General features: G+C 43.0%; 1 protein-coding gene and 27 non-coding genes across 28 annotated transcripts in view; all 28 read right to left on the reverse strand.

The window, feature by feature from the left end:
• Nucleotides 1-299: 299 nt before the first annotated feature.
• Nucleotides 300-373, reverse strand: trnat-cgu (transfer RNA threonine (anticodon CGU)). The gene has a single exon. It is a non-coding gene; the product is annotated as a tRNA-Thr (tRNA).
• Nucleotides 374-528: 155 nt separating this feature from the next.
• On the reverse strand, nucleotides 529-618 carry trnar-ucu (transfer RNA arginine (anticodon UCU)). The gene is given in 2 exon segments: nucleotides 529-564; nucleotides 582-618. It is a non-coding gene; the product is annotated as a tRNA-Arg (tRNA).
• A 201-nt stretch (nucleotides 619-819) lies between these two features.
• trnai-aau (transfer RNA isoleucine (anticodon AAU)) lies at nucleotides 820-893 on the reverse strand. The gene has a single exon. It is a non-coding gene; the product is annotated as a tRNA-Ile (tRNA).
• A 544-nt stretch (nucleotides 894-1437) lies between these two features.
• Nucleotides 1438-1511, reverse strand: trnat-ugu (transfer RNA threonine (anticodon UGU)). Its single transcript has one exon. It is a non-coding gene; the product is annotated as a tRNA-Thr (tRNA).
• Nucleotides 1512-1939: 428 nt separating this feature from the next.
• Nucleotides 1940-2013, reverse strand: trnat-cgu (transfer RNA threonine (anticodon CGU)). The gene has a single exon. It is a non-coding gene; the product is annotated as a tRNA-Thr (tRNA).
• Nucleotides 2014-2168: 155 nt separating this feature from the next.
• Nucleotides 2169-2258, reverse strand: trnar-ucu (transfer RNA arginine (anticodon UCU)). Its single transcript is given in 2 exon segments — nucleotides 2169-2204; nucleotides 2222-2258. It is a non-coding gene; the product is annotated as a tRNA-Arg (tRNA).
• A 201-nt stretch (nucleotides 2259-2459) lies between these two features.
• trnat-agu (transfer RNA threonine (anticodon AGU)) lies at nucleotides 2460-2533 on the reverse strand. Its single transcript has one exon. It is a non-coding gene; the product is annotated as a tRNA-Thr (tRNA).
• A 543-nt stretch (nucleotides 2534-3076) lies between these two features.
• On the reverse strand, nucleotides 3077-3150 carry trnat-ugu (transfer RNA threonine (anticodon UGU)). The gene has a single exon. It is a non-coding gene; the product is annotated as a tRNA-Thr (tRNA).
• Nucleotides 3151-3577: 427 nt separating this feature from the next.
• On the reverse strand, nucleotides 3578-3651 carry trnat-cgu (transfer RNA threonine (anticodon CGU)). Its single transcript has one exon. It is a non-coding gene; the product is annotated as a tRNA-Thr (tRNA).
• A 155-nt stretch (nucleotides 3652-3806) lies between these two features.
• trnar-ucu (transfer RNA arginine (anticodon UCU)) lies at nucleotides 3807-3896 on the reverse strand. Its single transcript is given in 2 exon segments — nucleotides 3807-3842; nucleotides 3860-3896. It is a non-coding gene; the product is annotated as a tRNA-Arg (tRNA).
• Nucleotides 3897-4097: 201 nt separating this feature from the next.
• Nucleotides 4098-4171, reverse strand: trnan-auu (transfer RNA asparagine (anticodon AUU)). Its single transcript has one exon. It is a non-coding gene; the product is annotated as a tRNA-Asn (tRNA).
• A 544-nt stretch (nucleotides 4172-4715) lies between these two features.
• Nucleotides 4716-4789, reverse strand: trnat-ugu (transfer RNA threonine (anticodon UGU)). The gene has a single exon. It is a non-coding gene; the product is annotated as a tRNA-Thr (tRNA).
• Nucleotides 4790-5217: 428 nt separating this feature from the next.
• Nucleotides 5218-5291, reverse strand: trnat-cgu (transfer RNA threonine (anticodon CGU)). The gene has a single exon. It is a non-coding gene; the product is annotated as a tRNA-Thr (tRNA).
• A 155-nt stretch (nucleotides 5292-5446) lies between these two features.
• On the reverse strand, nucleotides 5447-5536 carry trnar-ucu (transfer RNA arginine (anticodon UCU)). Its single transcript is given in 2 exon segments — nucleotides 5447-5482; nucleotides 5500-5536. It is a non-coding gene; the product is annotated as a tRNA-Arg (tRNA).
• Nucleotides 5537-5737: 201 nt separating this feature from the next.
• Nucleotides 5738-5811, reverse strand: trnat-agu (transfer RNA threonine (anticodon AGU)). The gene has a single exon. It is a non-coding gene; the product is annotated as a tRNA-Thr (tRNA).
• A 540-nt stretch (nucleotides 5812-6351) lies between these two features.
• trnat-ugu (transfer RNA threonine (anticodon UGU)) lies at nucleotides 6352-6425 on the reverse strand. Its single transcript has one exon. It is a non-coding gene; the product is annotated as a tRNA-Thr (tRNA).
• A 428-nt stretch (nucleotides 6426-6853) lies between these two features.
• On the reverse strand, nucleotides 6854-6927 carry trnat-cgu (transfer RNA threonine (anticodon CGU)). The gene has a single exon. It is a non-coding gene; the product is annotated as a tRNA-Thr (tRNA).
• A 383-nt stretch (nucleotides 6928-7310) lies between these two features.
• Nucleotides 7311-7384, reverse strand: trnat-ugu (transfer RNA threonine (anticodon UGU)). The gene has a single exon. It is a non-coding gene; the product is annotated as a tRNA-Thr (tRNA).
• Nucleotides 7385-7812: 428 nt separating this feature from the next.
• trnat-cgu (transfer RNA threonine (anticodon CGU)) lies at nucleotides 7813-7886 on the reverse strand. Its single transcript has one exon. It is a non-coding gene; the product is annotated as a tRNA-Thr (tRNA).
• A 155-nt stretch (nucleotides 7887-8041) lies between these two features.
• Nucleotides 8042-8131, reverse strand: trnar-ucu (transfer RNA arginine (anticodon UCU)). Its single transcript is given in 2 exon segments — nucleotides 8042-8077; nucleotides 8095-8131. It is a non-coding gene; the product is annotated as a tRNA-Arg (tRNA).
• A 197-nt stretch (nucleotides 8132-8328) lies between these two features.
• trnat-agu (transfer RNA threonine (anticodon AGU)) lies at nucleotides 8329-8406 on the reverse strand. Its single transcript has one exon. It is a non-coding gene; the product is annotated as a tRNA-Thr (tRNA).
• A 543-nt stretch (nucleotides 8407-8949) lies between these two features.
• On the reverse strand, nucleotides 8950-9023 carry trnat-ugu (transfer RNA threonine (anticodon UGU)). The gene has a single exon. It is a non-coding gene; the product is annotated as a tRNA-Thr (tRNA).
• Nucleotides 9024-9451: 428 nt separating this feature from the next.
• Nucleotides 9452-9525, reverse strand: trnat-cgu (transfer RNA threonine (anticodon CGU)). Its single transcript has one exon. It is a non-coding gene; the product is annotated as a tRNA-Thr (tRNA).
• Nucleotides 9526-9679: 154 nt separating this feature from the next.
• Nucleotides 9680-9769, reverse strand: trnar-ucu (transfer RNA arginine (anticodon UCU)). Its single transcript is given in 2 exon segments — nucleotides 9680-9715; nucleotides 9733-9769. It is a non-coding gene; the product is annotated as a tRNA-Arg (tRNA).
• Nucleotides 9770-9970: 201 nt separating this feature from the next.
• trnat-agu (transfer RNA threonine (anticodon AGU)) lies at nucleotides 9971-10044 on the reverse strand. The gene has a single exon. It is a non-coding gene; the product is annotated as a tRNA-Thr (tRNA).
• A 994-nt stretch (nucleotides 10045-11038) lies between these two features.
• Nucleotides 11039-11112, reverse strand: trnat-cgu (transfer RNA threonine (anticodon CGU)). Its single transcript has one exon. It is a non-coding gene; the product is annotated as a tRNA-Thr (tRNA).
• Nucleotides 11113-11564: 452 nt separating this feature from the next.
• On the reverse strand, nucleotides 11565-11638 carry trnai-aau (transfer RNA isoleucine (anticodon AAU)). The gene has a single exon. It is a non-coding gene; the product is annotated as a tRNA-Ile (tRNA).
• A 1141-nt stretch (nucleotides 11639-12779) lies between these two features.
• The window catches only part of LOC141320672 (uncharacterized), a 27992-nt gene continuing 16408 nt past the window's right edge, over nucleotides 12780-24363 (reverse strand). The window contains exons 4-6 of the mRNA XM_073833320.1: nucleotides 15462-15874; nucleotides 15158-15293; nucleotides 12780-12808 (exon numbers count right to left, since the gene is read on the reverse strand). Of these exons, the coding sequence (XP_073689421.1) occupies nucleotides 12780-12808; nucleotides 15158-15293; nucleotides 15462-15874 (578 nt within the window). The remainder of the gene's footprint in view (nucleotides 12809-15157; nucleotides 15294-15461; nucleotides 15875-24363) is intronic.

Consider the following 24363-nt stretch of genomic DNA (forward strand, 5'->3'; position numbering starts at 1 on the left):
GCACGAGCTCGGCTGTATTGTGGCGCGCAGCCAAAGGCATCGCTGGGATTCGAACGCAGGATCTCCTGTTTACTAGAGTAGCCTGGCAGCACGTTCGCCCTCCGGGAGGGCGACTCAGACGATCCAGGCTTCCAGAGAAGAGGCCAAGGGTTGGATGACCGTGCGCTGGACAGCTTTAACGCGTTTGCCGACAACTGAGTCTGGGCGATTTGCAAAATTACCCACTCGCTGCTCTAGCTATCCCTGTTTCGGGGTCGCTTTCGGAAAAGCTTGCGCTTGCTGGACTGCAAAGACACCCAAGGCACCGCTGGGATTTGAACCCAGGATCTCCTGTTTACGAGACAGGCGCTTTAACCAACTAAGCCACGGCGCCAAACCGCATGCAAGGCTGACGTGAGGGTGACTCAGAGGATCAAAACATCCAGAGGCGGGCTAGGTGCTGGGACGCTTAAAAGAGAATGTCTACAAATTTCTACTGCCAGAGGGCAACACTGCACAGTATGAGAGTTACTAGAAAGCCAAAAGCCACAACTCTGGTGGGACTCGAACCCACAACCTTTGAATGGCCTTATCTGGCAGTCTAGAAGTCCAATGCGCTATCCATTGCGCCACAGAGCCCATAAGGGGTTAGCAAGCAGAGCCGTGTGAAGGCTGACCTTTCGGGTCTGTGGCCGTCCAACGGTAAGAGAGCGCAGGCTCTCTCTGCAGGAAGGACAGGCCCTAAGGTCTCTGCACAATTGCGGTGTCGTTTGAAAGGCAGAGGCACTGTAAGGGCCTCAGGTCCAAGGGAGAGCAAAAAGATCCAACCTGTCGTTTGCAAGGCTCCGCTGGGATTCGAACCCAGGATCTCCTGTTTATTAGACAGGCGCTTTAACCAACTAAACCACGGCGCCACTCCTCCTGTTGGGCGTGGGGAGGGCGGCTCAGAGGATGCATGAATCAACACTTCGAACATCCTGCTGCCTCCACTTGATGCAAGACAGTGATTGCCATACCAAAAATGAATTTGTTCTTGGGTATGTTTTGTTACCTTTTAAATATGATCGAGTTTTTTTTTTAATCAATGTACGCTGAGAACAGGAGGCCTCAAAATGGTTTCTGCTGTGCGAGGGCAACACTGTGCAGTATGGGCTTAACAAAATGGCAAAAAGCGTAACTCTGGTGAGACTCAAAACCACAACCTTTGAATGGCCTCATCTGGAATTCCAGAAGTCCAACGCACTATCCATTGCGCCACAGAGCCGGTCAATATGCCCGGCTGGGCCACTGAGGGCTTTTCTTACAGATTTGTGCCTAGCCAGCTCAGCCGAGTGGCACGCTGTGTGGGCAGAAAGACAGGTCCTCAGGTCTTTGCACAATTGAGGCACGGTTCAAAAATATACAGTGTAGTTGGGGTCTCCCATCCAACAGTGAGGCCAGGGACAGCCACCGGTGGGAAGGCACCGCTGGGATTTGAACCCAGGATCTCCTGTTTACAAGACAGGCGCTTTGACCAGCTAAGCCACGGCGCCACCTCGGTTGGATCCGTTAGCCTGGGATGCTATCCTTCAAAAGCAGGTGAGAGGGTAGTGTTGCAAGAGAAACCGCCCGCTAACCTCGAGCTTCTCTGTGTCCCCATTCGCCGTCCGTTTTTTGGTAAAGCACGAGCTCGGCTGTATTGTGGCGCGCAGCCAAAGGCATCGCTGGGATTCGAACGCAGGATCTCCTGTTTACTAGACTAGCCGGGCAGCACGTTCGCCCTCCGGGAGGGCGACTCAGACGATCCAGGCTTCCAGAGAAGAGGCCAAGGGTTGGCTGACCGTGCGCTGGACAGCTTTAAGGCGTTTGCCGACAACTGAGTCTGGGCGATTTGCAAAATTACCCACTCGCTGCTCTAGCTATCCCTGTTTCCGGGTCGCTTTCGGAAAAGCTTGCGCTTGCTGGACTGCAAAGCCACCCAAGGCACCGCTGGGATTTGAACCAAGGTTCTCCTGTTTACGAGACAGGCGCTTTAACCAACTAAGCCACGGCGCCAAACCGCATGCAAGGCTGACGGGAGGGTGACTCAGAGGATCAAAACATCCAGAGGCGGGCTAGGTGCTGGGACGCTTAAAAGAGATTGTCTACAAATTTCTACTGCCTGAGGGCAACACTGCACAGTATGAGAGTTACTAGAAAGCCAAAAGCCACGACTCTGGTGGGACTCGAACCCACAACCTTTGAATGGCCTCATCTGGCAGTCTAGAAGTCCAATGCACTATCCATTGCGCCACAGAGCCCATAAGGGGGTAGCAAGCAGAGCCGCGTGAAGGCTGACCTTTCGGGTCTGTGGCCGTCCAACGGTAAGAGAGCGCAGGCTCTCTCTGCAGGAAGGACAGGCCCTAAGGTCTCTGCACAATTGCGGTGTCGTTTGAAAGGCAGAGGCACTGTAAGGGCCTCAGGTCCAAGGGAGAGCAAAAAGATCCAACCTGTCGTTTGCAAGGCTCCGCTGGGATTCGAACCCAGGATCTCCTGTTTACTAGAAAGGCGCTTTAACCAACTAAGCCACGGCGCCACTCCTCTTGTTAGGCGTGGGCAGGGCGGCTCAGAGGATGCATGAATCAACACTCCGAACATCCTGCTGCCTCCACTTGATGCAAGACAGTGATTGCCATACCAAAAATGAATTGGTTCTTGGGCATGTTTTGTTACCTTTTAAATATGATCGACTTTTTTTTTAATCAATGTACGCTGAGAACAGGAGGCCTCAAAATGGTTTCTGCTGTGCGAGGGCAACACTGTGCAGTATGGGCTTAACAAAATGGCAAAAAGCGTGACTCTGGTGAGACTCAAAACCACAACCTTTGAATGGCCTCATCTGGAATTCCAGAAGTCCAATGCACTATCCATTGCGCCACAGAGCCGGTCAATATGCCAGGCTGGGCCACTGAGGGCTTTTCTTACAGATTTGTGCCTAGCCAGCTAAGCCGAGTGGCACGCTGTGTGGGCAGAAAGACAGGTCCTCAGGTCTTTGCACAATTGAGGCACGGTTCAAAAATATACAGTGTAGTTGGGGTCTCCCATCCAACAGTGAGGCCAGGGACAGCCACTGGTGGAAAGGCACCGCTGGGATTCGAACCCAGGATCTCCTGTTTACAAGACAGGCGCTTTGACCAGCTAAGCCACGGCGCCACCTCGGTTGGATCCGTTAGCCTGGGATGCTATCCTTCAAAAGCAGGTGAGAGGGTAGTGTTGCAAGAGAAACCGCCCGCTAACCTCTGCTTCTCTGTGTCCCCATTCGCCGTCCGTTTTTTGGTAAAGCACGAGCTCGGCTGTATTGTGGCGCGCAGCCAAAGGCATCGCTGGGATTCGAACGCAGGATCTCCTGTTTACTAGACTAGCGTGGCAGCACGTTCGCCCTCCGGGAGGGCGACTCAGACGATCCAGGCTTCCAGAGAAGAGGCCAAGGGTTGGCTGACCGTGCGCTGGACAGCTTTAAGGCGTTTGCCGACAACTGAGTCTGGGCCATTTGCAAAAATACCCACTCGCTGCTCTAGCTATCCCTGTTTCCGGGTCGCTTTCGGAAAAGCTTGCGCTTGCTGGACTGCAAAGCCTCCCAAGGCACCACTGGGATTTGAACCCAGGATCTCCTGTTTACGAGACATGCGCTTTAACCAACTAAGCCACGGCGCCAAACCGCATGCAAGGCTGACGGGAGGGTGACTCAGAGGATCAAAACATCCAGAGGCGGGCCAGGTGCTGGTACGCTTAAAAGAGAATGTCTACAAATTTCTACTGCCTGAGGGCAACACTGCACAGTATGAGAGTTACTAGAAAGCCAAAAGCCACAACTCTGGTGGGACTCAAACCCACAACCTTTGAATGGCCTCATCTGGCAGTCTAGAAGTCCAATGCGCTATCCATTGCGCCACAGAGCCCATAAGGGGGTGGCAAGCAGAGCCGCGTGAAGGCTGACCTTTCGGGTCTGTGGCCGTCCAACGGTAAGAGAGCGCAGGCTCTCTCTGCAGGAAGGACAGGCCCTAAGGTCTCTGCACAATTGCGGTGTCGTTTGAAAGGCAGAGGCACTGTAAGAGCCTCAGGTCCAAGGGAGAGCAAAAAGATCCAACCTGTCGTTTGCAAGGCTCCGCTGGGATTCGATCTCAGGATCTCCTGTTTAATAGACAGGCGCTTTAACCAACTAAGCCACGGCGCCACTCCTCCTGTTAGGCGTGGGGAGGGCGGCTCAGAGGATGCATGAATCAACACTTCGAACATCCTGCTGCCTCCACTTGATGCAAGACAGTGATTGCCATACCAAAAATGAATTTGTTCTTGGGTATGTTTTGTTACCTTTTAAATATGATCGAGTTTTTTTTGTAATCAATGTACGCTGAGAACAGGAGGCCTCAAAATGGTTTCTGCTGTGCGAGGGCAACACTGTGCAGTATGGGCTTAACAAAATGGCAAAAAGCGTAACTCTGGTGAGACTCAAAACCACAACCTTTGAATGGCCTCATCTGGAATTCCAGAAGTCCAATGCACTATCCATTGCACCACAGAGCCGGTCAATATGCCAGGCTGGGCCACTGAGGGCTTTTCTTACAGATTTGTGCCTAGCCAGCTCAGCCGAGTGGCACGCTGTGTGGGCAGAAAGACAGGTCCTCAGGTCTTTGCACAATTGAGGCACGGTTCAAAAATATACAGTGTAGTTGGGGTCTCCCATCCAACAGTGAGGCCAGGGACAGCCACCGGTGGAAAGGCACCGCTGGGATTTGAACCCAGGATCTCCTGTTTACAAGACAGGCGCTTTGACCAGCTAAGCCACGGCGCCACCTCGGTTGGATCCGTTAGCCTGGGATGCTATCCTTCAAAAGCAGGTGAGAGGGTAGTGTTGCAAGAGAAACCGCCCGCTAACCTCGAGCTTCTCTGTGTCCCCATTCGCCGTCCGTTTTTTGGTAAAGCACGAGCTCGGCTGTATTGTGGCGCGCAGCCAAAGGCATCGCTGGGATTCGAACGCAGGATCTCCTGTTTACTAGACTAGCGTGGCAGCACGTTCGCCCTCCGGGAGGGCGACTCAGACGATCCAGGCTTCCAGAGAAGAGGCCAAGGGTTGGCTGACCGTGCGCTGGACAGCTTTAAGGCGTTTGCCGACAACTGAGTCTGGGCGATTTGCAAAATTACCCACTCGCTGCTCTAGCTATCCCTGTTTCCGGGTCGCTTTCGGAAAAGCTTGCGCTTGCTGGACTGCAAAGCCACCCAAGGCACCGCTGGGATTTGAACCCAGGATCTCCTGTTTACGAGACATGCGCTTTAACCAACTAAGCCACGGCGCCAAACCGCATGCAAGGCTGACGGGAGGGTGACTCAGAGGATCAAAACATCCAGAGGCGGGCCAGGTGCTGGTACGCTTAAAAGAGAATGTCTACAAATTTCTACTGCCTGAGGGCAACACTGCACAGTATGAGAGTTACTAGAAAGCCAAAAGCCACGACTCTGGTGGGACTCGAACCCACAACCTTTGAATGGCCTCATCTGGCAGTCTAGAAGTCCAATGCGCTATCCATTGCGCCACAGAGCCCATAAGGGGGTAGCAAGCAGAGCCGCGTGAAGGCTGACCTTTCGGGTCTGTGGCCGTCCAACGGTAAGAGAGCGCAGGCTCTCTCTGCAGGAAGGACAGGCCCTAAGGTCTCTGCACAATTGCGGTGTCGTTTGAAAGGCAGAGGCACTGTAAGGGCCTCAGGTCCAAGGGAGAGCAAAAAGATCCAACCTGTAGTTTGCAAGGCTCCGCTGGGATTCGAACCCAGGATCTCCTGTTTACTAGACAGGCGCTTTAACCAACTAAGCCACGGCGCCACTCCTCTTGTTAGGCGTGGGGAGGGCGGCTCAGAGGATGCATGAATCAACACTTCGAACATCCTGCTGCCTCCACTTGATGCAAGACAGTGATTGCCATACCAAAAATGAATTAGTTCTTGGGCATGTTTTGTTACCTTTTAAATATGATTGACTTTTTTTTAATCAATGTACGCTGAGAACAGGAGGCCTCAAAATGGTTTCTGCTGTGCGAGGGCAACACTGTGCAGTATGGGCTTAACAAAATGGCAAAAAGCGTGACTGGTGAGACTCAAAACCACAACCTTTGAATGGCCTCATCTGGAATTCCAGAAGTCCAATGCACTATCCATTGCGCCACAGAGCCGGTCAATATGCCAGGCTGGGCCACTGAGGGCTTTTCTTACAGATTTGTGCCTAGCCAGCTCAGCCGAGTGGCACGCTGTGTGGGCAGAAAGACAGGTCCTCAGGTCTTTGCACAATTGAGGCACGGTTCAAAAATATACAGTGTAGTTGGGGTCTCCCATCCAACAGTGAGGCCAGGGACAGCCACCGGTGAAAAGGCACCGCTGGGATTCGAACCCAGGATCTCCTGTTTACAAGACAGGCGCTTTGACCAGCTAAGCCACGGCGCCACCTCGGTTGGATCCGTTAGCCTGGGATGCTATCCTTCAAAAGCAGGTGAGAGGGTAGTGTTGCAAGAGAAACCTCCCGCTAACCTCGAGCTTCTCTGTGTCCCCATTCGCCGTCCGTTTTTTGGTAAAGCACGAGCTCGGCTGTATTGTGGCGCGCAGCCAAAGGCATCGCTGGGATTCGAACGCAGGATCTCCTGTTTACTAGAGTAGCCTGGCAGCACGTTCGCCCTCCGGGAGGGCGACTCAGACGATCCAGGCTTCCAGAGAAGAGGCCAAGGGTTGGCTGACCGTGCGCTGGACAGCTTTAAGGCGTTTGCCGACAACTGAGTCTGGGCGATTTGCAAAATTACCCACTCGCTGCTCTAGCTATCCCTGTTTCCGGGTCGCTTTCGGAAAAGCTTGCGCTTGCTGGACTGCAAAGCCACCCAAGGCACCGCTGGGATTTGAACCCAGGATCTCCTGTTTACGAGACATGCGCTTTAACCAACTAAGCCACGGCGCCAAACCGCATGCAAGGCTGACGGGAGGGTGACTCAGAGGATCAAAACATCCAGAGGCGGGCCAGGTGCTGGTACGCTTAAAAGAGAATGTCTACAAATTTCTACTGCCTGAGGGCAACACTGCACAGTATGAGAGTTACTAGAAAGCCAATTCCAGAAGTCCAATGCACTATCCATTGCGCCACAGAGCCGGTCAATATGCCAGGCTGGGCCACTGAGGGCTTTTCTTACAGATTTGTGCCTAGCCAGCTCAGCCGAGTGGCACGCTGTGTGGGCAGAAAGACAGGTCCTCAGGTCTTTGCACAATTGAGGCACGGTTCAAAAATATACAGTGTAGTTGGGGTCTCCCATCCAACAGTGAGGCCAGGGACAGCCACCGGTGGAAAGGCACCGCTGGGATTTGAACCCAGGATCTCCTGTTTACAAGACAGGCGCTTTGACCAGCTAAGCCACGGCGCCACCTCGGTTGGATCCGTTAGCCTGGGATGCTATCCTTCAAAAGCAGGTGAGAGGGTAGTGTTGCAAGAGAAACCGCCCGCTAACCTCGAGCTTCTCTGTGTCCCCATTCGCCGTCCGTTTTTTGGTAAAGCACGAGCTCGGCTGTATTGTGGCGCGCAGCCAAAGGCATCGCTGGGATTCGAACGCAGGATCTCCTGTTTACTAGACTAGCGTGGCAGCACGTTCGCCCTCCGGGAGGGCGACTCAGACGATCCAGGCTTCCAGAGAAGAGGCCAAGGGTTGGCTGACCGTGCGCTGGACAGCTTTAAGGCGTTTGCCGACAACTGAGTCTGGGCGATTTGCAAAATTACCCACTCGCTGCTCTAGCTATCCCTGTTTCCGGGTCGCTTTCGGAAAAGCTTGCGCTTGCTGGACTGCAAAGCCACCCAAGGCACCGCTGGGATTTGAACCCAGGATCTCCTGTTTACGAGACATGCGCTTTAACCAACTAAGCCACGGCGCCAAACCGCATGCAAGGCTGACGGGAGGGTGACTCAGAGGATCAAAACATCCAGAGGCGGGCCAGGTGCTGGTACGCTTAAAAGAGAATGTCTACAAATTTCTACTGCCTGAGGGCAACACTGCACAGTATGAGAGTTACTAGAAAGCCAAAAGCCACGACTCTGGTGGGACTCGAACCCACAACCTTTGAATGGCCTCATCTGGCAGTCTAGAAGTCCAATGCGCTATCCATTGCGCCACAGAGCCCATAAGGGGGTAGCAAGCAGAGCCGCGTGAAGGCTGACCTTTCGGGTCTGTGGCCGTCCAACGGTAAGAGAGCGCAGGCTCTCTCTGCAGGAAGGACAGGCCCTAGGGTCTCTGCACAATTGCGGTGTCGTTTGAAAGGCAGAGGCACTGTAAGGGCCTCAGGTCCAAGGGAGAGCAAAAAGATCCAACCTATCGTTTGCAAGGCTCCGCTGGGATTCGAACCCAGGATCTCCTGTTTACTAGACAGGCGCTTTAACCAACTAAGCCACGGCGGCACTCCTCTTGTTAGGCGTGGGGAGGGCGGCTCAGACGATGCATGAATCAACACTTCGAACATCCTGCAGCCTCCACTTGATGCAAGACAGTGATTGCCATACCAAAAATGAATTGGTTCTTGGGCATGTTTTGTTACCTTTTAAATATGATCGACTTTTTTTTTAATCAATGTACGCTGAGAACAGGAGGCCTCAAAATGGTTTCTGCTGTGCGAGGGCAACACTGTGCAGTATGGGCTTAACAAAATGGCAAAAAGCGTGACTCTGGTGAGACTCAAAACCACAACCTTTGAATGGCCTCATCTGGAATTCCAGAAGTCCAATGCACTATCCATTGCGCCACAGAGCCGGTCAATATGCCAGGCTGGGCCACTGAGGGCTTTTCTTACAGATTTGTGCCTAGCCAGCAAAGCCGAGTGGCACGCTGTGTGGGCAGAAAGACAGGTCCTCAGGTCTTTGCACAATTGAGGCACGGTTCAAAAATATACAGTGTAGTTGGGGTCTCCCATCCAACAGTAAGGCCAGGGACAGCCACTGGTGGAAAGGCACCGCTGGGATTCGAACCCAGGATCTCCTGTTTACAAGACAGGCGCTTTGACCAGCTAAGCCACGGCGCCACCTCGGTTGGATTCGTTAGCCTGGGATGCTATCCTTCAAAAGCAGGTGAGAGGGTAGTGTTGCAAGAGAAACCGCCCGCTAACCTCGAGCTTCTCTGTGTCCCCATTCGCCGTCCGTTTTTTGGTAAAGCACGAGCTCGGCTGTATTGTGGCCCGCAGCCAAAGGCATCGCTGGGATTCGAACGCAGGATCTCCTGTTTACTAGAGTAGCCTGGCAGCACGTTCGCCCTCCGGGAGGGCGACTCAGACGATCCAGGCTTCCAGAGAAGAGGCCAAGGGTTGGATGACCGTGCGCTGGACAGCTTTAAGGCGTTTGCCGACAACTGAGTCTGGGCGATTTGCGAAATTACCCACTCGCTGCTCTAGCTATCCCTGTTTCGGGGTCGCTTTCGGAAAAGCTTGCGCTTGCTGGACTGCAAAGCCACCCAAGGCACCGCTGGGATTTGAACCCAGGATCTCCTGTTTACGAGACAGGCGCTTTAACCAACTAAGCCACGGCGCCAAACCGCATTCAAGGCTGACGGGAGGGTGATCAGAGGATCAAAACATCCAGAGGCGGGCTAGGTGCTGGTACGCTTAAAAGAGAATGTCTACAAATTTCTACTGCCTGAGGGCAACACTGCACAGTATGAGAGTTACTAGAAAGCCAAAAGCCACGACTCTGGTGGGACTCGAACCCACAACCTTTGAATGGCCTCATCTGGCAGTCTAGAAGTCCAATGCGCTATCCATTGCGCCACTGAGCCCATAAGGGGGTAGCAAGCAGAGCCGCGTGAAGGCTGACCTTTCGGGTCTGTGGCTGTCCAACGGTAAGAGAGCGCAGGCTCTCTCTGCAGGAAGGACAGGCCCTAGGGTCTCTGCACAATTGCGGTGTCGTTTGAAAGGCAGAGGCACTGTAAGGGCCTCAGGTCCAAGGGAGAGCAAAAAGATCCAACCTGTAGTTTGCAAGGCTCCGCTGGGATTCGAACCCAGGATCTCCTGTTTACTAGACAGGCGCTTTAACCAACTAAGCCACGGCGCCACTCCTCTTGTTAGGCGTGGGGAGGGCGGCTCAGACGATGCATGAATCAACACTTCGAACATCCTGCTGCCTCCACTTGATGCAAGACAGTGATTGCCATACCAAAAATGAATTGGTTCTTGGGCATGTTTTGTTACCTTTTAAATTTGATCGACTTTTTTTTTAATCAATGTACGCTGAGAACAGGAGGCCTCAAAATGGTTTCTGCTGTGCGAGGGCAACACTGTGCAGTATGGGCTTAACAAAATGGCAAAAAGCGTGACTCTGGTGAGACTCAAAACCACAACCTTTGATTGGCCTCATCTGGAATTCCAGAAGTCCAATGCACTATCCATTGCGCCACAGAGCCGGTCAATATGCCAGGCTGGGCCACTGAGGGCTTTTCTTACAGATTTGTGCCTAGCCAGCTAAGCCGAGTGGCACGCTGTGTGGGCAGAAAGACAGGTCCTCAGGTCTTTGCACAATTGATATTATACAGTGTAGTTGGGGTCTCCCATCCAACAGTGAGCCAACCCAGGATCTCCTGTTTACAAGACAGGCGCTTTGACCAGCTAAGCCACGGCGCCACCTCGGTTGGATCCGTTAGCCTGGGATGCTATCCTTCAAAAGCAGGTGAGAGGGTAGTGTTGCAAGAGAAACCTCCCGCTAACCTCGAGCTTCTCTGTGTCCCCATTCGCCGTCCGTTTTTTGGTAAAGCACGAGCTCGGCTGTATTGTGGCGCGCAGCCAAAGGCATCGCTGGGATTCGAACGCAGGATCTCCTGTTTACTAGACTAGCCTGGCAGCACGTTCGCCCTCCAGGAGGGCGACTCAGACGATCCAGGCTTCCAGAGAAGAGGCCAAGGGTTGGCTGACCGTGCGCTGGACAGCTTTAAGGCGTTTGCCGACAACTGAGTCTGGGCGATTTGCAAAATTACCCACTCGCTGCCCTAGCTATCCCTGTTTCCGGGTCGCTTTCGGAAAAGCTTGCGTTTGCTGGACTGCAAAGCCGCCCAAGGCACCGCTGGGATTTGAACCCAGGATCTCCTGTTTACGAGACAGGCGCTTTAGCCAACTAAGACACGGCGCCACCCCGCACTTAAAGGGGTGGGGAGGGCGGCTCAGAGGATGCATGAATCAACACTTTGAATGTCATGCTGCCTCCACTTGATGCAAGACAGTGATTGCCATACCTCACTGAATTGGTTCTTGGGCATGTTTTGCTACCTTTTAAATATGATTGACATTTTTTTTTTTAAATCAATGTACACTGAGAACAGGAGGCCTCAAAATGGTTTCTGCTGTCTGAGGGCAACACTCTTATTATGGCCTTAGTATGGGCTTAACAAAATTCCAAAAAGCACAAATCTGATGGGACTCGAACCCACAACTTTTGAATGGACTCATCTGGCAGTCTAGAAGCCCAACACGCTATCCATTGCGCCAGAGAGCACGACCAGCTTGGCCGAGTGGCAAGCTGTGCGCTGAGCAAGCAGGTCTGTGCACAATTTAGGGACTCTTGCTGGACTAGAGCTCAGCCCAAGGGACCGCTGGGATTTGAACCCAGAATATCCTGTTCATTAGACAGGCGCTTTGACCAACTAAGCCACGGCGCCAACCCGCATGTTAGGCGTGGGGAGGGCTGCTCAGAGTATCAAATCAGCATATTAGATTTCTGAAGGATCGCATGACACTGAAACCTAGAAAAATAATGATGCTGATTATTTAGCTTTGCATCACAGAAATGAATTATTTTTAAAATTATATTAAAAACATTGTTATAGTGACATTTCACAAAATCACTTTATTTTTGTATTTTTATCGCATAAAGGCAGATTTGATAAGCATAACAGACATTTGACCAATACTGTAATTGATTCTTTTTGCTTCATAATTTTTTTTTTCATCTGCTATAAAATCTTAAAATATGGTCCACCAATTTTCCCAAAAAGTTCAAATTCTTTTATCTCTCTCGTGTGATTCCAAACCTTAATGGCTTTGTTACTTTTTGTATTCTTTCTATATTTTAAATATGACATATTATGAATTAAATTTTAGTTTTTACCATGCACTTTGTTACGGCCGAAAAATGTCCAGGGGGGACCGCAACAGAAATTAAATGGTTGGTGGTGATTGACAGTGCGACGGCAGAGAGCTCACGCGTCTCCAAACCCAGAACAGCTACAAAAAGAACCCACATCGACTACGGCCACTATCCGTAAAAGAGAAGTTTTATTTACAAATTTCAAAACAAAGAAAACATTAACAGAAGGGTGTTGACTTCAAAAGGGGGCAAGGCCAAAATAACAAACATAACAGCACTACCTATTTTATAAATCAACTACATAACCTCAAAAGAAAAGAAAACAAAATACAGCAGACTAAGCTAACTCCCTAACTAATATAACCAAGAGAAAATATGTTCTTGAAAACAAAATGGCACCCACCTTCCTACTAAACCCCAAACATAACTAAATTACAATATTTACAAAGAAAAAGACACTTCCCTTTCAAAAAAAAGGTCTCAATCCTAGATGTTATCAGAGAGACACTAAGCAAGGATACTATCTTAACCATCTCAACATAGTCAAGAAAGTGGGGGGGAGAACACCAAGATAAGATTCCACAAAATCTTTCAGGAGGAGAGGACAAGATCTCAGCCACCGCACACATCCAGCCACCACCAACTGCTGGGCTGAAGGAAGCTGTAGTTTAAATACTCTCTCTCCTCTCCCATCACCCAATCACAGTGAAGCTCTAATCAAGCACAGGTGGGGACACTGATTCTACAGGGAGAGAGAGAGAAAAAATGAGACAAAGAAAAGCCCAAACAAATAATTAGGGCATACCCAGAAACCTTACGGCTCTGGACGTAACAACTTCATCATCTATCAATCTTATTTGATTCTGGTGAGCCACACATTTTAAATGTAAAATGCATTGGTTTAGGTTGGCTGGTTCAGGATGGGCCAATGAACTTGGAAGCTATTCTGGTGGTAAACAAAAGTGGAGAGAACGAGAACTTGACACAGCCTGATAAATGAAAACCAGACAACAAGCACAACTGTGAACTGTGTTGCACCCTCTCAAATGATGAATGTGATTTTATTCAGATTTGACTATTAAGCAAAACGTTGCATTTGTAATGCATTGTATTTAGATATTTCGTATCTAATAGTGTTATATTAAGACTAAATTTATGGCAAGAAAATCTACTATCAGATCTACTAAGATCAACTATCAAAACAAACCTATGCCCTTGTATGATGATTCAGCAAAACATTTAATAATAGGCTGTTATTTACAGTCGCAGATTCCAAGGATGACTATGATGCAAGACACCAAGTTCCTGTCTTGGATTTGTACTGAAATGCAGCCCATATTTCATGTTTTTTTTCTGGCATGACAAGGCCCTTGAAGAGCTTCACCTCAACATTCAGGTAATCTTTACCTGTCTGAAGGCTGTCATCAGACGTGGCCACTGCAAGCTCAACTCCCCATCTGTGATATACTGTTGAGGTATATTATATATTGGACAACATATTAATTTGCTTCACTGGAAATCATTTTAAAATGTCAAGTAAATGATGACAGTTTTCATTTTTGGTGAACTATCCTTTCATCAGTTTCTTTAATTTGAAATAAAGTTTCTGAGCTAGCTTGAGATTAAATGTGGGTCATTTTCTTTGAAGTTATATAGTTCTCCACTGTAGTCTTCAAGGTGTGAGGTGTATTCAGATAGCTTTGCACATGTAGCTCTTCAAAGTTAGCCTGAAGTTGTTAATCAACACATGCACACAGTTTCACAAAAAATACATACAAATTCTCATTAGATCACATTGCACATACACAACTAGTGCATCTAAAAAAAAATAGAATATCATGAAAAAGTTCTATATTTGTTGCAATTTAATTCAAAAAAGCAAACTTTTTTTATTCTAGATTCATTGCACACAAACTGAAATGTTGCTAGATATTTTTTGATGTATTATTCTGATGCCTGGGCTTCAAAATCGCCTCAGCAGTGCCACAGGATTATTGCCTCCATGTCACGCCGCATTGAAGCCGTGATTTGTGTAAAAGGAGCCCCAACCAATTATTAAGTGAATAATTAAATCCACTTCAGAGATCTTGAACATTTCTGTTTTGTATATCTTTTTGATCTTTGGAAAAAATATTCAAATTTTTTGAGGGACTGATTTTTTGTATATTTTTTTTAGGTTGTATCAATCTGAATTAAAACTAAAAAAAAAAAACACTCTTGAAATATTTCAGTTTGTTTGCAATGAATCTAGAATATAAGAAAGTTTCCTTTGAATAATTAAATTACAAAAAATAAAGAACTTTTCCATGAAATTCTAATTTTTTGAGACACATTTGTACACATGCAAACAGAAAACATATTTAAAATGCATAAAAAAGTAAAAATAAATAAATAAAAATCACAGGAAAAGGTTATATAAAATACATTTTCACTACTAGTGTTTATCCGGTTATGGCCAGCTACATTATTACCTTATTAGACATTATAAACTCACATCCCACACAGAATATGTTGTCTTTTTTGCTATTGTCACCACACACTGAACTGCCTAAGTCTGATTGGGACCATGGGTCTCCAAATATGAAGACCAGCCTAATAGGTCAACAATGGGGTCATGGGCAAAATCAGTCTCAAATGCCCTTGAATAAAAACAAAACCATTCACAACAGAACTTTCAAATCTGTGGACTCAACCAAAATAAATGACCCAATGTTCACATGTTGGACTTACATTTAATACATTTTATCTTCATGAGCCGCAGGGTGTAATTTGGATTTGTCTGTGCATGTGTTGTTTTACTTTTAAAGTTTGGTGCCCATCCACTTCGATTATATGACTGACAGACTGCACCGGTTTTAGTCAAAAAATCTTCGTTTGTGTTCTGCTGAAGAAACAAAGTCACCTACATCTTAGATGCCCTGGGGCTAAGCAGATAAACATCAAATTTTCATTTCTGGGTGAACTATCCCTTTAACATAATTCCATAGCTGTAGATGTGTGAAGAAATGAGAAGAGGGTAATCCAATGAATCACTCTGTTGTCTAAACATGATTTTGCAAATGGTTTTTCAGTTCATTTTGATATATGAAACTCTCCTCACACTGAAGACACTTGTAAGGTCTCTCTCCTGTGTGTATTCTCATGTGAACTTTTAGGTTTCCTTTAACCGTGAATCTCTTTCCACACTGAGGGCAGGTGAAAGGTTTTTCTCCAGTGTGAACTCTCATGTGATTCTCAAGGTTTGCTTTGTGTGTAAAACTCTTTCCACAGTGATGACACATGAAAGGCGTTTCTCCAATGTGAATTTCAACATGTTCCTTAAGGTGATTCATGTCTGTGAAACTCTTTTCACACTGATGACATTTAAAACCGTTCTCTCTTGAATGAATCCTCATGTGATTATTAAGGCTTAAATTATTTCTGAAACACTTTCCACACTGATTGCATGTGAACGGGTTCTCTCCAGTGTGACTTCTAATGTGAATCTTAAGGTTTCCTTTAACCGTGAAACTCTTTCCACACTGAGGACAGATGTAAGGTTTCTCTCCGGTGTGAATTCTCATGTGGATATTAAGGCTTTCTCTGTATGGGAAACATTTTCCACACTGATCACATGTGAAAGGCTTCTCTCCAGTGTGAACTCTCATGTGAATCTTGAGTTTTTGTTTTTGATTCCAGGTTTTTCCACACAGTTTGCAGATGAAAGGCTTCTCTCCAGTGTGAATCCTCATATGATTAGAAACGGTTGATTTATGTGAGAAACGTTTTCCACACTGACCACATTCAAACGGCTTCTCTCCAGTGTGAACTCTCAGGTGACTCTTAAAATCCTCTGTTCTTAGGAAGCTCTTCCCACAATGTTGGCAGGTATAAGGTTTCTCTCCAGTGTGAATTTTCATGTGGACTTTAAGGTTTCTGTTTTTACTAAAACTCTTTCCACAATGTTGGCAGAAGAAAAGACTTGTAGTTCCAGTCTTCTGAGCTCTTTTTTGAGAGGAAGTTTTTTCAGTCTGTGAAAAACTAAAAGATTTTTCTCCAGTTATGAAATCATGTTTTATATCTTTCTCTTCCATTTCATTCAGATCTTGACTCTCCACTTTTACTGTCACAGTGTCTAAGGCAAAAAAAAAAACAAATGCATGTTAAGCCCAATTGAATAGCATAGCACTATGCTATCCGTTACGGAGCGGAATTATTATTCACATTTTGAGTTTGTGTTATGCACCTTCACATAGACATATAAGCATGCTTGGATGGCTAGAAACACTTTTAAAAATTTACAGATAATGTACTCACCCTCTTGTCATCCCAGATGTTCATATCTTTCTTTCTTCAGTCATAAGGAAACAGTTTTTTTAAGTAAAACATTTCTGGATTTCTCTCCATATAATGGACTTCTATGGTGCCCCTGAGTTTGAACTTCCAAAACGCAGCTTCAAAGGGCTCTAACTGATCACAGTCAAGGAAAAAAAAGAAAATCTAATTGTTTTACAATTTATATACCTATTAACCTCAAATTCTTGTCTTGTCTAGCTCAGCAAGATGAGAGTTTGAGATTAAAAAGTATATAAGTTGTAAATGTTTTTCGAAAATACCCATTCATTTCGCTAGATAAGTCCCTTCTCCTCGTCTGGGATCATTTAGAGCCCTTTGAAGCTGCATTTTTGAAAGTTCAAACTCTGGGGCACCATAGAAGTCCATTATATGGAGAGAAATCCTGAAATGTTTTCCTCAAAACAAAAAAACACCATTTGTTTACGACTGAAGAAAGAAAGATATGAACATCTTGGATGACAAGGGGGTGAGTACATTATCTGTAATTTTTACTATAGTACACAAGTTGTGTGTGGTACTATCTAAATTTTTCTCAAAATGTATTCTGTTTGTAAATGTAAAGTAAAAAACAGCAATAACTCACTGGATCATATACAAGCTAGTCTCAGTCTGTCTGAAAAAATAATGTCGCTAAAGGTTCATTGAGAGTTTGTTCCTCAAATTAACATCGTGGGTCTTAATATGAAGAAGATTCCACACATCTGCTGCTACTACGTGAAGAAGAGAAGAAACACTCATCCTAGACCAACTTCTGATGATACATACATTTACAACTGAGCTGGACAGAAGATCAAGGTCATAACAGAGGTTTATTATTATTATATATATTTTACATATTATTATGCGTTATTATAAACATACTGGCCATGTTATCTGCTCTTTAAAGCTCTATAAATCTAGAACTAATTAAGACAGCATGCAGTGAATATAGTAAGCTGTGTCGACTGGAGAAATGTTTCATTTTACTAGCAGACTGATGTTTTTGAAGCTCTGAACATTGTAATATCCAAGTTTTAGTATTACACAAATAAAATGTTTAATTACTACACAAAACATTAAGTTCTATTAATTTCTGTAGAGCTGGACATTTTAATAATGATCAAATGAGTTCAGCTTTGAAAATGAAAACCAACCTGTTTGTTCCTCAATCTTCATGTCTCCACTCTCCTCTTTAAAAAACGCCATCTTGATAATTGTGTCACGTGGATCTCAGTTTTACCAGGAGTTTTTCTGTGTGTTTGAACACTTTGTCCTGTTTAAGTTCCGAATAATAATGAAAAAATAAACTGAAATGAATAAAAAGGACACACAGAAGATTCCTATTAGCATTAAGTTGAACTTAGTCTTTACTGAAATAGCATGCTACATTTAAAGTATTACAGGTTCATTAAAAAATCATTACCCATGCTGATTATTATTATGTTATTTTCTATGCATTTCCAGTTTTGGTCAGCAGTGTGTGTTGATCGAAAACAGTGAATCATTTTGCGAATCAACTGATTCAATTGACTCGGAATTTCACAAAGATCCGTTTCTCCATCACTGACTGAATTCGTGTTTATGATAAACTGGTTCAGATTTAGGGAGCGAAATCAGATGCACTGTTTCTGAGCGCTTTATTTAGTGATGTGACGTTTGACACCGAAGCTTCGAAGTTTGTATCAAAAAAACGAAACATCTCACAGTGAAGCACTGTACCGGAGCTTGATTCGTTTTGTCCATAACCACGTGACCTGTGACGTCCGAAGCTTCGTTTTTTTGTACACAACCACGTGACTGCTTCATATTCTGATTCAAATAACGTGAACCCCTTGCGCAGGTATCAAGTGTCATTCACTTTTTGTTAAGAATAAATCATAATACGAATAAATATTTACATGTGTAGTTTTGTGCATATTCATTTTGTTGTTATACTTGCTTCACAAGCACTTCTAATTAATACTAATTTTAGTCAAAATTATTCTTAATTTACTTTGAACATATATGCCTACATGAACCATGCTTATACTTGTATCATTTTATTAAAACGTTTATTTACAGATCAATTCGAGTAAAATTACTGTTTTTCTGACATAGCACAAATAGATCTGTTTAATGAAACTGTCCAAAATTGCTTTAAGATCTGGGACGCGAAAGCAACTTTTCCCACCTTTGTCCACAAGATGTCATTAGTGTGCAACATGTTGAAAAGCTTCGAGTAACGAACCTTTTTACGATACAGTTGAGGGGAAAGCCTCGGTGCTTCGAAAAGCTTAATTTTCCCATCATTAGCTTTATTCACGCAAAATAACCTTAACAAGTTACACTCTGTACTAATTCATTTCACATTTTTATAAACAATTCTCTAAACGAATTGTTTTGATTTAAACACGTTAAAAGTTTAAAAACACTCACCTTTCTTCAGCCGAATCACAGACAGGAACGCAGCCTTATGACGTCTTCACCAGGCCAAAATAAAAGTCCTGTTCGTTAGAATATAGAATATATTATTAAAGGTCTTATTTTTAAATGCAAAATCAACATCTTTTCATCAAATTACAGGACTATAAAGGCAATAATATTTGGTTAATAATATTTATTTGGTTCAAGTGGATTTCATTGAATGTCCATACAACTGTAAAGGATTACATTAAAAGTGGATAAAAAAAAGTTGATTTTGACTGTCTGTCTGAATGGAAATCTTTAATAAAATGTAAATTACATTTCCCCAGATTGTCTTTATTAAAAAGATATAGTATATAATATCTATAATTTATTTTTATTAAAGTTGTTTATATTAAAGTATTAAAGGTATTAAAGTACCTTGGAGATTAAACTAACCACAGAAATAAGCAAATAGTTACTTACAATAGATGTGTGTAAATAACAATTACTGCAAAATATTATTATGCATATAATATACAGATCTGGCCATTAAAAATGCGTCTATTTTCACGCGGCAGCCTGCAATTCGGCACGCGTGGGCACGCGTCCTACCGCAGCTGCTTTTTTTTATTTTTTTACAACGTTGTTGCGCTTTATATAATATCCACCAGGTGGCGCAAGGAACAACATTCTGTAGCCAAACACCATGGCCAGCTCTAGGGGGCGTTGGTCATATATACCAGTACAATAGTTCAATGATTCCTCTTTCCTGAAATTATGGTTCCAACCAATAGCAAAAAGATAGCCTATTCATAAGCAGGTGCAGTTGTATTGTTATTTTGTTTTCTTTCTTTGTTTTCCTGACGAACATTTATTAGACTGCATCGGAAATAGAAATGTTAATTTCATTTATTTTATTTTTCCAACCGACAACTGACGTAAACCGCTAAATTCGTTTTCAGGGATTAATTATACACAAGCAAGAAGCAGCATCAGAACCTCACGCGCAGAGCTTATGCACAGAGAAAAACCCAATAAACCTATATATAATAATAAATAAAATAGGCCCATATAAGAAATATATGTTTTTCTTTTCTGAATGAATAATAATTTAACAAATTAATAAGTAGCAAGCCTGTATGCAGAATTTTAGGCAATTTCTGTGATGCGCCCTTAAACCAGCATCTTGTTTCCATTTTTTTTTTTATTTTTTTTTTTTACAAATAGCCTACACATCTGTTGTTGTTTTTTTTTATTGTGATTGTACACAAATAACAGAAATATGTAAAATAGCATAGTTTTGAGCAATGCCGTACTCTTGAACGAGTATTGTAAGCTGTATCCACTTTATTAAGGGAAAAAAATCAAGTGATCCTGACGGCGCCGCAGGCAGTTAAATAACTCGACAACTTTCACCTTCAGAATAAAATACATTATATATTTCAGCGTTTTAAAGCAACATCAAATTAAGATATGCATGTTTAAGAGGTAGTTCGTCTTTTTCTTTTTCTAAGATACACAATTTTAGATACACTGACAATTAATTTGAGTAGAGACAAATAGAAATGGGAAGGATAAATATAAACTACAATATTTTTGCGATTTTGGTGCTTAGAAATGTATTCTAAGCGGGCCGCGGGCGAATAATAAAGTTAATATAGCGCGGAGTGGGTGGATGCGGAATAAAACCTTGTGGAAGCGGGACTGGAAAAGCACTTTGTTATATAGAGTATAGACTATTTAGATACTTCATCATCAAGCAAAAATTTATTCATAAGCAGGAGCAGTTTTATTATTATTTTCTTTTCTTTTTTTCCTGATGAACTTTTATTAGACTGCATTGAAAATAGAAATGTTAATTTTTTTTTTCAAACGACAACCGACGCGTTTAGTTATTAGCCTATTAACGACCAGATTGTGTTAAATTACATTTAAATTTAAATTGAAACGTGGCTGTGTCATATTAATAACAGCTAAATTCGTTTTGAGGGGTTAATTGTACACAAGCAAAAAGCAGCAGAAACATCAGAACGTCACGCGCAGAGCTTATGCACAGAGAAAACCCCAAAAAAGCTGTATGTAAAATAAATAAAAATGCCCATATGCGAAATATAATTTTCTTAATGAATAATAATTTAAAAAAAAGAAATAAAATTAAATTAATAAGTAGCAAGCCTATATGCAGAATTGTAGGCAATTTCTGTGATGCGCCCTTAAACTAGCATCTCGTTTCCATTTTTTTTTTTTTTACAAATAGCATACACATCTGTTTTTTTCATTGTGATTGTACACAAATAACAGAAATATGTAAAATAGCATAGTTTTGCGCAATCCCGTACTCTTGAAGGATTATTGTAAGCTGTATCCACAATAAAAAAGTGATCCTGACGGCGCCGCGGGCAGTTGAATAACTCGACAACTTTCACCTTCAGAATAAAATACATTATATATTTCAGCGTTTTAAAGCAACATCAAATTAAGATATGCCTGTTTAAGAGGTAGTTCGTCTTTTTCTTTTTCTAAGATACACAATTTTAGATACACTGACAATTAATTTGAGTAGAGAGAAATAGAAATGGAGAGGATAAATATAAACTACAGTTTTTTTAGAGTTAAAAATTAATTAATTTATTATTATTATTATTATTATTTTGATTTGTTTTTGCGATTTTGGTGCTTAGAAATTTATTCTAAGCAGGCAGCGGGCAAATAATATAGTTAATATAGCGGGAGCGGGTGGATGCGGAATAAAACCTCGTCGAATCGGGACTGGAAAAGCACTTTGTTATATCCTATAGACTAAACTTCATCATCAAGCATGGGCGTCGGAAGCAAAATAAATGTAAAAATGTAAAAACAGAAAAAAAAAAATACTTTAGTATATGCCATTTTCTGTAGTCGGGTGCCTTTTATTTAATGTTTTTACACAATGCAAATAGGCCATATTTACAAATATAACAAAAGACGGCTATTATGCAACATTTTCAGTGGCGCAAGTGATAATACGAGTAACATATCGTTTATGACACGGGAGACCCGAGTTCGCGTCCGCCTTTTGGTGAAATCATTTTCGAAATCGTCTCCCTTTTCACTTATATCACATCGGAAAGGCATTTGTTTATTTGTAAATTAATGAAATAATTGAACAGTTGAAATAAAGTATCAACTAGGGTTAGGTCACCTAACTTAAGTGTATCTGAGCACTATACTGTACTTTTAGGAGTGTAATAATAATTATTATTATTATTATTATTATTATTATTATTATTATTATTATTATTATTATTGTCTTTAGATTTGTTCTTACATTTTTGATGCTGTACATTAAGATGGCGCTCTGCCCATGCAGTTTTTTTTTTCTTAAAAACTAATTGAAGTGAAAGGGAAGAAACCCATGTAGATTTGGCCTAATGTCCATGTAAATACTATAGCCTAGTATTATATCCTAATATAGAAAATAATTTAGACAAATAAACAGAAGGTTCACTTTTCAAAACAATAAAGCTTATATGACTGACAACGAATACAGTTGTTAAGTATCAAAAGTGCTCCAGTGAGTTATGCAATTTTTCCCCACCTTTTTTCTTTTTCTTTTTTTTAAAGTGGAAAAGTAGTTCTTCTATTTCGAAGAAGTTCGTTAAGCCTGGAACTAGGCTTAAGTCTGTTCTGGGAAACCAAAGGGAAGTGTTTTTTTTTTTTTCAGTTTTCTGAAAAGTAGCCGTTAATGAGGCATCAGAGTTAAGCGGCATGCAGTATAAAGAGCGAAATGTTTATGAATGGCAGAGTGGGGGTGGGGTGGGGTGTTGAATGCTGTCTGTTGCCTTGTTGTAATCAACATTTGGAGACTTGGGGGTGCTGGGGGCGGATTCCGACTGCATTCAGTTGCATTTCGAATTCAGCATTCAAATGCATGCCAGGGAGAAGGGAAAAGCTTTCCTCACTCGCTCCACTTTTTTCAAAACATTAGTGTCCACGGCCCTGACACCAGTGATGCGCGGGTCAGTGGATAAACAACCCGAACCCGATCGACGTTTTCAACTAAACCGCCCGCAACTCGGACCGCCGAATAAAAAAATAAAATATTGTACCCGACCCGCCTCCTGACCCGTATGTTTAATACTAAAGTGATTAAGCTGTGGAGATGCGGTCTGAAATATCCCGACATCTGAAATCCATTGGTGTACAAGCTGCTTTAAAATAAAATAATGTGTCCTGTTGTAAAGTCGTTGCCGTATTGTTGTGTACGAAGTTAAGATGTTATTATTTTAAGAAATGTATATTTATATGTTTTAGGATTCTCCTTGTTTTTGTTTTAGACATCCATCAATTACGGTGAATAAAAAAATGCCGCGCTGGTGGAAACAAGACTTTCGCTTCTACTTTTGAGACCGGTGTTCGGACGTTTTTCTAAAAAAAAAAAAAAAAAAAAAAAAAAAAAAACACTGTCATTTATGGTCATAAAAACAGAAGCTGAACATAATTCAAAACTGTAAAGTATTTGCTGAATAAAGAAAACATGAAGGATGCCGCTTAATATTTGGCTTTTACGTGAACTTTAAAGCTTATCCCTCATTCCATTTGTTTTCTTTGTTTTGTAATTTTATATTATTTTCGTGAAATGTATTTTTGCTCAACATGCATTTCTCGTGGCCACGAGTTTAATATAACAAACCTGCGTGACATTAGTAACCCAGAATTATTTGAGATATTTTATTTTGAGTTAAGAAATTATTATATTAATAGTTATAGAAATTAATACAATATTAAATAATTATATAGGCGATGCTGTATATGCTAATGCTGTCTGTGCGCAATGTAGACAGCTTTCACAAGTGTTTACATGTATTACATGTTGGCCTACTTCAAATTAAATAGCCCTGCAAGAAACATTTCATGCATCCCACAATCTTGTCCATTGACTGACCTTCTTTTTTTCCCATTATATTTGTATTATTCGTTTATATTCGTTATTTTTTCCTTCATTTTGATCTCGTTACATAACATTCTGAATGTAAATGATACTGTAAAGGTTCTATGACTGGGTTTTTTACTGGAATGCAGTTTAAAGCTTAAATTTAACATATATTGTATTTTATTTAGTCTAATTAATAGACAAATAATTGAAGAGTGAATCATTCACGTAGTTTCATTTGGAAATAATTTATCGTCACACAGTAAAATAGGCCTACATTCCTTCTATTAACTAATAGTCTTTTTTCGTATTTGTATTAATATTATTATCATTATCATTAGTATTACTATTACTAATATTATTTTTATTAGCCTGTTATTTTTGTATATATTTTTATTTCCGTGCGTTTCCACCCCTTAATTTGGCTCTCTTTAACGTTCATGTAAATGATTCTGTAAATGCTTGACATATGATATGACTGATTTTTACTGGAATGTAGTTTAAAGGTTGAATTGAACATATTTTATTTTGTTTCGTCTAATTAATATACTAGACTATATAAATACTAAACTGTTTTACTGAGAAATGAATCATCACGTAGTTTCATTTGTAAATGAAAACATACTCATGTATCGTCACACACGGGGATAAATACAATCAAAAAGTCAAAACGTTATTGGCATAAT

Source organism: Garra rufa, chromosome 1 (genome assembly GCF_049309525.1).
Source record: "Garra rufa chromosome 1, GarRuf1.0, whole genome shotgun sequence".
NCBI lineage: Eukaryota > Metazoa > Chordata > Actinopteri > Cypriniformes > Cyprinidae > Garra > Garra rufa.